At 47.6% G+C, this 12,573-nt stretch overlaps 1 protein-coding gene across 16 annotated transcripts in view; it reads right to left on the bottom strand.

Moving 5' to 3' along the window:
- The window catches only part of LOC105099564 (partitioning defective 3 homolog), a 535,951-nt gene that overhangs the window by 248,206 nt on the left and 275,172 nt on the right, over window positions 1-12,573 (bottom strand). For all 16 annotated transcript variants that reach the window (XM_064479503.1, XM_064479507.1, XM_064479509.1 and 13 more), the window contains 2 exons: window positions 4,710-4,835; window positions 3,292-3,686 (listed from right to left, as the gene is read on the bottom strand). In XM_064479503.1, the coding sequence (XP_064335573.1) occupies window positions 3,292-3,686; window positions 4,710-4,835 (521 nt within the window). The remainder of the gene's footprint in view (window positions 1-3,291; window positions 3,687-4,709; window positions 4,836-12,573) is intronic.

Raw genomic sequence — 12,573 nt, 5'->3', positions numbered from 1 at the left:
CACAATAATTATACTGGTAACAAAACCTACTGTGAATATTTTCAAGTTCAAACACAACGTTCGTTTACTTCAAGTCTGAAATCACTTTAACGCGCCTGGGCTGTTACTGTCTGAAGTCTTCCGTGAAGACCTGAATGGCATGTTGTCTATATGAGATTTTCCTAATTATTCTGCTGGGACTTTCCCATATGTCTCTGTGCTTTCATGAAACTCTAATGACTTGCAATAACGTTTATTAAGGAAGAATTCTAAATTGCTTTCCTTTTGCAATATTAACTTGTATGAACTACAAAGACTGATTGTTCTATGAACCTCAATACTATTAAAACAGCAGCAATAGCCCCTAAATCTGTAAGCGAAAAGTGCAGGCAGTGACCTTTAAAAGGAAGATAAATAGATATCAATTTTCATTTAGCAAAGCCAACAGAACATTCTGCACTGACTGAAATATATTATCGACCTTCTCCTCTGACTTCATTAGAGTTAATTTCTACAAAAGAGCAGGGGATTTGGGGATGCCAAGATGACAATAAATATTAAGAAGTCATAATTATGGAAGCAAGTACATAGGGGCATTCTCTTCCGACAGGTTACCTGACGTAGTTCCAAACTTATGCCAAAGAAGCATGACCACAAAGGCTTCCTTTTGGTTTTAGGATGGATCTCAGTTTATGAAGAACCTCTGTCACTCAACTCATGTCATTCACTTTGCACTGAATTTAAAGTTTCACACTGACAAACCCTGCGTTTCTGACATCCTTCACTGAAAGTGTTACGTGTAACAATAATAACTGATAAAAATATTACCTGGTAACTACAGTGAAAGCTTGTTCAACTTCATACAGTCATTACTATTAAAACATCTATATTTGGTACAAGTCAAAGGCAGTCAGCATCGTCCTCCCTCTTGTTTACAGTAAACACTATTTTTTTTATATAAAATCTGTGTGAGTATTGGCAGAAAACACAGGCAGTTTTCTGCCTTTTGTCAGACATTCTCACAGTTAATAAATTAAAATCAAGACAGACCTCTGAGGCTCGGTATTGTTTAGAGCACTCAAGGTCAGAAAAATGTTTAAAAGAAAACCATTACTTCTACTTTCTTACGCTGGTTGAGCACAGTCTTTCTAAATTAGTTCCTGTAAAACACAATCATGCCTTTTTAAATGCTATTAAAGTAAAACTACAAATTTCTGTATTAAAAAGAGTAATTCTTTTAATGGCAAAATTTCACTTCATTTTAAAAGTTCATATTATATCATAAGGTGCTAAAATGTAATGATTGTGTGGAAAACTGTAATTCAATAGTGAATATGCCTGTATCAGAGTAAAAAGGCAGAGATATATATGAAGTAATATCTTCATGACGATGGAAAATATTCTTTCTTTGTTGGAGATCCTGAGCATAATTTTATTTTTTATACAACATCTGTCTGTCTTGATATGCTTTTGCGTAAAACCTAGGTCCTGTCATTTGAGCGGAGAAAAGGGAAGAAAGACGCTCTGCTATTCCTGATTCAGGCGTTAACAGAGCTAAAAGGGGTTGAAGCTGACCTGACCACATTTGTAAGGGGTTTCCAGGGTGGACTGAGGCTGTCCATTCCTGATCAGGTCAGCCAAGTGTTTGGAGCTTAAACAGCCAGTAACGAGAAAGAATCTATGGTTCACATAAAGTTCCGAAAAAGTAGGATTCAGAGAAGAAACAGGAATCTGACAGTCGACAATGTGATGAACCGCACCCCAGACAGCAGGAAGGCTGGTCTCAAAGCCAGGAGATGGAAAGGACTCCAGTGAGAATCTGGGGCTGGCAGCCCTGACCTGAGGACTCACTCAGCCCCTCTTGGGTTCACCCCCACCTACCTGAGGGGCTGGGCGAGCTCGTAAAGGAGGAGCACTCTTCACAATGATGCTGTTTTCAAAGACATGATTTAAAATACACATAAAAATGGTCAGCTGAAATGGACGACTAATGGCCACAGGGTATCTCAGTGCGGGGGGTGGGGGGGCAGGGGCTGGAGGTCAGAAGGTCAAGGCTAGCGGTCTGCTGGGCATCCGGGGGGGTGGGGGTGGGCAGCACAGGCTATGGGAAGAGGACCCTTAAACAGACCCTCAGATGTGAGGTGCTCGTCGTAATAAAGTATCAGCGAGGCCCACCACGCCCCCGACCTGGAGAAGGGGAAGCAAGGCCCAACGGGGAGAGCAGGAGGCCAGGGGCCCACGGCCCAGCTTCCCTGCATCTCACCACGAAGCCACCCTTCCCAACCCCAAGGGAACGTGGTGACGGGGGAGCCTCTGCGTCCTCTTTGAGGGCCGCCTGTGCACGGCAGGTGGGGGATCCACACAGTCGAAGCCTCCTATTGCTCTGGGCTTGACGGTAACATCCTGAAACTGATCAGAAGTGGGACTGCAGCAGGACCTGCCGCCTTTTACACAGAAACATAACTATTTATTTCTTTATATACTTTTGAACTTTTTCTGATTTTTTTTATTTACCGTGTAGTGTTAAGTTTCCAGTGCACAGCCCAGTGACTCAGTTATACATAGTATACAATCTTTTTCATTACAGGTTACTACAAGCCATTGAACATCGTTCCCTGTGCTGGACAGGAGGCCCTAAAGCCTTAATACTGGAACTTCTATATTTCAATTTTCATACAGCAAAATGAGTCTGAAAAGCATAAAAAACAGTTTTAAATACTTTTTAAAGAAGGGGTTCTATCAGTTCCTTCACGTGACAATGAGAGGACTGAGGGCGCCTGGGGAGGGCAGGCTGACATCTGAGACAAGCTCCCTGAGAGGACACGGGACACAGGACAGAGGACATTGAGGACATAGGACACAGGACAGGGGACACAGAACAGAGGACACGGGACAGAGGACATGGGACAGGGGACACAGGATAGAGGACACAGGACAGGGGACACAGAACAGAGGACACGGGACAGAGGACATGGGACAGGGGACATGAGACAGAGAACATGGGATGGGACACAGGACAGAGGACAGGGGACATGGGACAGGGGTAACAGGACAGAGGACAGGGAACAAGGGACACAGGGCAGGGGACAGAGAACACAGGACAGAGAATAGGATAGATGACAGAGGACACAGGAAAGGGGATAGGGGACAGGGGACACAGGACAGGGGACACAGGACAGAGGACACAGGACAGAGGATGGGGACACAGGACAGGATGGGGACTCAGGACAGAGGACAGGGACATGGGACAGGGGACACAGGACAGAGGATGGGGACACAGGACAGAGGACAGGGCTCACAGGACGGTGGTACCTTTCTTCAGCTGGATGTTGAGCTTCTTGCCGACCTTCTTGGTGTTGTAGCCACCGCCGAGGCCAGAGCCGAAGGAGGTGGGGGCCGGGGTGGGGGCAGCGGGCGGCCTGCCGGGGTGTTGCGCGCCAGGCGCGGGCGGCCGGGGGTGCGGGCTGGCGAGCTCGGGGGGCACGGGGTGCGGCCGGAGCGTCCTCTGCGCAGCCGCCAGGGGCCCCATGCAGGCGCTGGCCGTGCCCCGGGGCTCGGCACGCTGGCTGTCGGGGCTGCAGTGGCTCCAGCCGTCGCCGCCTCTCTCGCTCTGGGACAGCTGCTCGTACTGCTCCTTATTTGCCGCGGGGACCACGTGGAACCAGATGATGGACGTGCGCATGGCTTGGCGGAACATGTGCTGGGCCCTGAGTTTGTGAGAGAAGCAGAATCAGCACCTGAAGGCTAGTGGGCCTCACTGAACAGCAATCAGGCTTTGCTGAGGCCGGACACAAATTCTGATAAAAGTCTGCGAGGTCTGGTGGTGGCAGGGCAGCCTCTCCAAATACAAATCTCTCACTAAGTCACAAGATCTCCACGAACACACGGAAAACACAGGGCCCTCACCTGTGACTCACCTGTGACTCATTAACCCTCACTGTGCCCTTAAGCACAAGAGGTGTTTATCACTCCAGTGTGAACAGAAATTAAACCCAGCCTTCTTTCTACAACATTACCCACTACACCTGCTAAGAATCATACAATACTTCTCTATCAGGGGACCAAATGAGTATTCAAAGAACTAGATTTAAAAATAGAAAACTACAGAAAGCGACTCTCCATTATTTATCAGAAAAACCCACCCACGCCTGTGCACGCAAGCATCTCGGGAGCGCAGATGCAGCCTCGGTGACTCAAAACATAAAGGGGTGTTGGTCCCCAGGCCACCCCACAAGCAGCTGAGAAGCTGTTCCATCTCATCTGGGTCCCTACTCGGGTCTTAAACTGCGTGCTCATCATTTCTGCTCATTCTTGCCTTGCTTTATACGAATTGGACAATTTTTATCTTTTTGACTGAGTAAGGGCTGGAGCCAGGATGAGGAAAATCCGAGTGGACAACGTGGTTCCGAGGAGCTCTGTCTGCCTGTTTGTCCCGAGTTTCAACAATGTTGAAAACGGGAGTTAAAAGTCTAATAAAAAACAGTAACCCAGTGAATTTTCCCAAAGGTGAGGATGTGGCCCAAGCGTAAGGCCTAACCTGGGCCCATGGCATTTTAAGAAGTGCTGTATCACCAGTCAGAGGGCATTTGGAAAAAGTCTCATGGCCGTGAGTACCTGCAGTTTGATTAAACTGTCAAAAGCCAGATAATGGTGGGAGACGCCCCTCCGCAGCGCGAAGGCGGAGACGGCAGATGCGGGGTCCAAGGCCCCAGTGCACAGCACACACTTACTGCTCAAATCGTCTGTTCCGAAGGTCACCGTCATTAATCCTGACGATGCAGTCATTCTCGTGGAAAAGGTTTTCTTGCTCAGCTTTGCCACCTTTCTCCAGTCGCTTTACTAACAGCCCCAGGGTCCTGGAACAGTAAGAAGGCAGGTCATTACACACGGAGTATTTGCACAAGGCCCCCCTGCTCTAACATGGGTGTCACATTTACAAAGGCTGCCCAACGAAGGGGTGCCTTAGAGTGCTATTCGTACGTTTTAAAACAACACCAACACAAAAGCCCCGACAGTGTAAGTGGTGTGCAGGAGGGGGTCCTCCCGGTACACGTGGGCGATCGTCTCTGGCTGGTCTGGTCGTGCTACGCTTCTGGAACAAACGCACGCTTCTCTCTGCTTCAAACTGCTTCGAGCAGAGCTGGACTGCCACAGCCTGCAGTGCGGACGGTGTGTCGTAGTGGACAGCTGTGGCAGTGTCCTGCTCTAAGCCAGCGGGGACACTGCGGACGGCAGCCCCGTCTTTCCGTGCAAGGACAGGGAAGGAGGAGGAGCCGACCTGACCACACGGTAGACGGGAGAAGGAAAACCGGAAAGACTTCCAAAGTAGAAGTCTCCACCCTTGGCATCTGAGTCTGAAAGGGACTCGTGCTCTGAACTTCAGAACCAGTCAGGTCCCCAAAAGCCAGCCATTATTCCCATCTGAAGAAACTGGAGAATGCTGGTGACAAGTGCCGGCACCGCCAGTTACCACTCACCTCTTCAACACGCACTCAAACCTCAGGGGGGGACAAAAGTCTGAATGGACTTGTAGAGACCAAGATGGAGGGAACAAAGAAGTAAATGTCACAAATGTCCTTGGCCTAGAACGCTGACCCCCTGGCTGACAGGAAGGACGCTCCTCTCCCCCCGGGACAGCCAGCCAACAGCATGATGACAGCGTTCTGAGGAGGGGGGATCTTCCCTTAGTGCCAACGCCCTGACTTCCTCGCTGGTTAGCATGTATTCTGAATCACGTTAAAAGTTTTATGAACGTGTCCAAAGCTTGCATTTTCTCTTATAATCCTAATATTTAGAGATTAACAAAAATGCCCACATAGACAGAATTAGAATTTAGAGTGCTGCCTAAATTAAAGCTGAAGACACGATTCCCAGTTGCCTGTGTACCCCGTGGAGCGAAATACACTCCGTTCCCTGGATGGGCTTTGCAGGAGAAAGACGCTGCAACAGGAAGCTGCCTTCCTCTTTCAGATCTCACTCCCCTGTTACTGTTCCTCATTTGGACCCCTCATCCCTACCCCTGCTGGAAGCCCCAGGAAGATGGGGGTCGGGGGGCAGCAGCAGTACCTGCCCCAGCACTCAGCGAGCAATGGGGTCTTGACAAGTGACAGCTGCATGAGTGGGGGACTGAGTTTAGCTGAAGCAAACAGGTCTCAAATTTACAATAAGCTTTTTGCAAAATAGAATCAGTGAGGCAAAATTTAGATTCAGATCCTGTTTTTTCATGACAGTGTCATTTATACCAAATACAGGACTTCGCTGAAATGAACTGAATTGAAGCAAAGGTCCATTGGTTTTGTGTGTGTGTGTGCATGTGTGCTTGTTATTTTGCAGCTTAACATACCTCCTTGTAAGAATCAGAGATAACATTTACATCGCCTTTTGTCATGTTATTTGAGGATGAGCAACTACTAGTTTAAGAGTCTGAGGAGCTTAGTGACTGATGAAAAAACCACCACGTAGGTCATTTCTTGTTACTTGCAACCACATATTGGAGCTAAATAAATAGAAACTCTCTCAGCTCAAAGGTAAGAAGCTGGACGCTGACGCACCTCCATGAGCATGAGCAGCCCGAGACCCTACCTGGCGGGACACGAACCTCCCATGGGCCACGCCAGGGTTAAGGGACAACCAAAATGCCCCAAGCCTGCCAGCTGTCTGCCAGAGCTGCCCACCTGTTTGTTTGCTTCCCTGGACACCTGAACAAAGTGCTCTATCGAAGGAATCAAATCATTAAGATTTGCCTGTAATTTTGCTGAATGGGACAAAATAATCAGAGAAATCAAATGAAATCTCTCACTGCTGACAGTGGAACCAGGAGGGGACCCCGGGCCACTTGGCATCCACGAGGGACAGCAGCTGAGGGGACAGGTGACTCGGCCACCCATGGGCGGTCCCTGCAGAGCCACAGAGACTGGGTGCCACGCCTGTTGCTCACAGCTGCCTCTGTGGACCAGCATGCTCCTTTGAGGTTTATGTGCTCCGTCCCCAAGGGAAGACATGCCCCACCAAGGGTCACCCCAGTTCACCGGGTAGCCTTTAGTCAGCGAGGTCCCAGGTGATTTCCCAGGATGGGAAAATCTGTGGTCTCAAGTGACTGATCATGGTGATGTCTTTATGTATTCTGGAATATTCTGTGCCTTCTAAAACAGACCACAGAAGATTTTTAGAGAGACAGACAGACAGACTAGGTTTAATGGAAATCACTCAGCAGGTAACTAGTACCAGTAATTTGTTCACACGTATAAATTTACCTCCAAAGGATCCTGTCAGTATTTATGACAGTTTAAATAATACAACTTGGAAAGCCGTGATTTAATTCTACAAGTGGCAGCAATATTTTGTTTTGTATTTCTATTCATCTAGATAATCATGTCTTTTCTTAAATCTACTTTTTTCTCCCCCTGGGAAAAAAAGAATGATCACCTGGGAATCACTCCAGAATAATGATCCAAAGTAAAAAAGTGTGACATGCTTCATTTATTGAATGGCTTGTCTTTCTAAACAAGCCCTCACATGTGGCCCGACGCGTGAGTAATTCTACCATAAGTAAAAACGTTACAAACCATACATCAGTGCACCATCACGTTTTCATGAAATGGCATGGATGCTTATTAAATGAGGTTTTAGAATCCAAAGCTGTTGAAGTCATCGCAAAAAATCCCAGAACCCTCTTTCTCAGCACCAGAGAGCAGAGAACTGAGGGGGCGGTGGGGCTGGAGGAGCGGAGAGGGGAGAACGCCACCCTGAGCGACAAAGTGCATCGCACCCCCACGACCCGAGTGACCAGGGAATGAATGGAACAGACAGGATCAGGGGAGTGAGGAGCCTGCTGGCGTGGAGGCGCCTGACCACACTGTTAGAAGCACGCTCTCCACACGGACAGACTGATTCAAAAGGAAAGACGTACAATCTGCAAAACTATCTCATCGGCTTCACTGAGTGACAATGATGACAAAAGGAGGGGGATGATCCAACGAAAGACAAGAAAACCGAGCTGACAGCACACGGCCAGGCTGAGACCCAGAGTCCCCCTGAAGAGGGGTCAACACCAGGCCCACTCACCTTCCAGGGGCCGTGTGGGGCTGGGCAGGTGCGTGTCCACGCCCCGCTCCCGGGGCAGCAGCAGCTCACGCGGCACAACTCAACTCAGACTCTGGGAACCTGTTCTGCAGATTCAGCCAGCAGCTAGAATTTGTTGGGAAGAAACAAAGGCTGGCGTACCGATGGTTCTGTGTTCCTGGAACACACTCCTCAGGGAAAGTCACCAAAGGCCAGGAAGCTCCGAGCACCTGGGCGTGAAGCTGTGCTGGGGTGGAGACTGATCTTCCTTCCTGGCCATTGGTACCAGGACTCCTTATTAGGGGCAACCATTTTCTGCCAGAGGAGGAAACCACTTGGCCAAAAACAGCAGAGAGGGAGCAGGAGGAGGAGCCGGGCAAGCTCTGCTTGGGGGGACAGCGAGGGCAGGACCGATCGGCCACAGGAGGAGGGCCAGGGCGGATCCCTCGCCTCAGGGAGGGCAGGTCTGCCAAGACAGGGCACCAGGGCTCAGGGAAATTGGCCCTGCACCTCTGTCCCCGCCGCATGAGTCTCACGGATGCTTTTTGAGCCAATGGCTTTCTTCTTGGTCAACCTGAAACATCCCCAAATCTACTCTTCCTGTTTCCGCTAACTTTTCCAAGACTTAGGGGGAAATTACTATGACCACAATGTACAGATTTCATTCCTGAATAATCTTCCTAAAATAAAAGACAAGGAGATACACACACATTTCTTTTAAGCCTCCCATCACAGCTTCTGAACAAGGCTTCTTACCCTCCCCAAAAAAAGGGCAAGAAGAAGAGCCACAGAAAGCAAGCTGCTGAAAGGCGGCATCTCTTACATGATTTTGATGCATAATTAGAAATTTAACTGCTTAGATTATATTAAGGATTGCACCACTACATTTTCACAAGGTTCATTAGCCTAATTATACACTTAATTAAAACAAACTCAGTCACACATGTTAACATTTTCAATTCTAAGTATAAATTACAACCAATGATAAAACTGAAAATAAGTAACAAATGTTTCATTGACATCTAAATTGGCTGAGCAAGTCTGAGTTTTGCTTTGATAATGTAAACGCCCACAACTGCCACCCAGCTGTATGGAAATGATCATAATTCATCTTAATAAAAGCTGACACCGTCTGAACACCACGACTGCGGGGAAGGCAGAGCAGAATCGAGCAGAATGGGGTCCCACCAGCAAGACCCTCGCCCCTCGCTGAGCCCCGAGTGGAGGGCTGGCCAGAACCTGCCTTCCAGCCCTAGAACCACAGCCAGGATTCCAAGTTAATATAAAATCTTGATTTTTAAAAAAATCTTTATTGGATAAGATCAAGTGGACCAAAAATGGCAAAAAAAAAAAAAAAGTAGAGAATTCTTTTAGATTAGGGCAGAAATGATAGGCATCATACAATTACATTTAAAGAAAGCAAGATTTACCTAAATGCAAATACAACTTTTCTCTCTAAAACAAATGCATTTATTACGTCCTGCTTGTAGAACAGAACGAGTCTGCGGCTGAGAATGCAGAGCTGAACACTTCCAGACAAAAGGCTACAGATTCAGTAGATAAAGTTAAACTGTCGCTTTTTTTTTTTTGGAAAATAATGAAAATAAAATTGAGAACTCAGAGGTCAAGAGCGTATTTGTTCCTTTATAAGTGACTATTCAACTTTAAAATTCTACAGGGAACTGAAATCTACAAGCCTCAAATAAAGCTCTTAGCACCTGAACTGTTTCCAAGAAATTCAAATTGATTGCAATTCTTCATTTAACAAATATGCCCAACTCACTAAATAAGTGTGTACTGGAATTCTCAAGTTCAGGATATAAGAGCAAATTCTCATCTCGCATGCATGACAGAAGAGATGCTTTTCCACTAGTACACAGACTAGCGGGCACCTGCCAAGACAGCCAGCGCATCAAGCATTTGGAGGGAATTTTAAAGGGACATTGTAGGAAGACAAAATATCATTCTCATTAGCTGCCACTGCAGCTCGTAATTATATTTTACATGTATTTTGTAAGTATGTATATGTTCTTACTATAACCATACAAAGTCAAAGGAGTGTCCCTTCCCTAGGGGTGAAGGCGGAGCTACCAGCACCAGCCATGAGCAGAAAGCTTGAAAGACACGGAGACCCCCCCCCACCTCCCACACACACCTTCTCACCAAGGGCGGTTTTCCTAACTAAAGACTTTACATTTGTCCTCGGGTCCCATGATTGACGATGGACATCGGGAAGAGAAGTTCTGTGAGTCTTGTTACTAACGAGACCATGTCAAAAAATGTGGTTGTTTTCTATTTCCCTTCCTCCAGGGAACCGGTTAGAATGAGTGGTGTGTGTTGGTGGGAAAGAATGTACAGTTACAACAAAGAGGCTTTCTTATCAGCCAGTAAGTGGAACTGAAGTTTTGGGCTCTTGCCCCTCACCCCAAACAATATGAATAGGGAACAGAAGAGAAGGAATTTGAGATATGAAAAACACGAGGGTGTAAACCCCAGGATGGCAGGCACTTCTGTCTGGTTCTCAGGAGCAGGACTGGCAAACTACAGCCCCTGAGCCAGAATTCAACCTGACCCCTGTTTCTGCAAATGAACTTGACGGGAACACGGCCACGCTCATCTCGTGACACATGGTCTGGGGCCGCTTTCACGCCACAATGACAGAAATGAACCCTTGCAACAGACGCTTGGTGGCCCACCGTGCCAAAAATACTGAATGCCTGACTCTTTGCAGAGAGTTCGCCTAGAACCAAGAATGGTGCCTAGTACAGAGTCTTAAAAAAACAAAACAAAAACTTGCTTAATGAAATAAACAAACATACAACTCTTACTTGCATAAGACAAAGAATGGGAAAGCCAAGGGCCACGGGCCAAGAATGAAGAAGCATGGAGGTGAGTGGGGAATGACCACTATGGAGAAGACCCAGGGGGAGCGGCTGCGCTTGACCGAGAATAACACGCTCAGCCAAACGTGCGTCCCTGGGGGAAGGGTAAGGACATGGACTGCAGGTGAGACCGCGGGCTTCCAGCAGAAGAACAAGAGTTATTAAAAAAAATATTTCAATGATATTCTCGAAAACCTTCGACAACTTCTCTGTTTACTGAATGAAGTCTCATGGGCCACTCGCACCGTCCTTCCTAACAGTCTCTCCTGTGATACCATCCAGTACACTCTTTCAAATCACTGACATTATTCCTCACCCTCGTACATAGCGTCTTCCTTGCATGGTCTATGCTGGAAAGAGTGTCTTTCCAGAGCATCGGCAGCGAAAGTCCTGTATTTCCTTTAAGGAACAGATCAAGCTCCACTGCTGCAAGGCATCCAAGAGTCAATGGTCCTGCCCCGTCTGAGCCCCACGGCACAGGTACAGAGCCGCCGACACACACCAGGGATCTTTTTACAGACACACTTCTCAATTAGACCTTAAGTTGGTGAAACTTAAATATGAAATCTTATAATTGCGTGAGCTCAGCCCCCACTTCAGGACAGACTTTTACATGTTGCCTCCAAGTCCTTCACACTGTCTCCCAATCAGACTCCCGTGTAACCGGACAGGCTCAGGAAAACTCACGACACCACACCTGCGTGCGTCCTGACCGTCTGATGTCTGGGACAGCACCGCCCCGCGAGCTCTGCCGAGTAGCCCCGACGGGCCAGGTCCTGGAAGTGCGCAGAATGTATACAATGAGACGTGGCTTTTCTGCCAGAAGAAGCGGCAGTCACTCGGCACAGCCTTCCTGAAGTCGCCGCCCTCGTGACTTGAATAAGGAGGTCACGTTTGACATTTAAATCGGGAGGAAATGAAATTATACGTGTGAAGTGAAAACTGATTTCAAGGTAATGAAACTGAATGAGGAGGTCTGGATGGGGGTCAGTTACCTTTATTTCTGAATAAAATACAAGAGGAAGCCAACAAGGGGCAGAACCGAGGGGCCAGAGCAAGTCTCCCCAGCATCAGTCTGCCTGCAGGTTTGGGGTCCCGGGCAGCAGGTGGGGACGGGCAGGCACAAGCCAGCTGTCACCGCCGCCCCCAGTCAAGGAACGACATTCGACCTCCTCCAGAAAACAGCCTTTTGAAGTTGGCCCCTGCAGGTCTTTATTCAAAGAACGTCCTTACACCTCAGGCCATAATAACACCTAACACCCAAGTGGCTTTGTGAGTTTCTCTAACATTGACTGCACACTCTTCCTATTTTCCTGAGTTATACTTGCTATCTGAGATGTTCTGCTGTGTGTGCCTTCTCTCGGCGACGTGTGACCCCTATTCTGCCTCGTTCCTTAGACTCTCTGACTTTGAAATTGAAATCGGAAGGCAACACTCATGTGTTATGTCACTTTTATAAAAGTAAGTTTTCACTAAGTGTTATTCAATTAGTTTTATCTCCAAAACTGAGCTGGCCCAAGTGTGACTGGAATTTTGTACGAAGAAAGTTATTCTTGGAAATTTGAGCTTACATGCCATGAATATGCATTCCCGTGTTCCCACTAGGTCTGCGTGCAAGTGCTTCACGAGTTCCATTTAACCTCTTCCCTTC

The sequence above is a fragment of the Camelus dromedarius genome, chromosome 26 (assembly GCF_036321535.1).
Source record: "Camelus dromedarius isolate mCamDro1 chromosome 26, mCamDro1.pat, whole genome shotgun sequence".
Classification (NCBI taxonomy): Eukaryota; Metazoa; Chordata; class Mammalia; order Artiodactyla; family Camelidae; genus Camelus; species Camelus dromedarius.
Note: the sequence above shows the minus strand (reverse complement) of the source record. Positions and strands in the feature narration are given on the sequence as shown.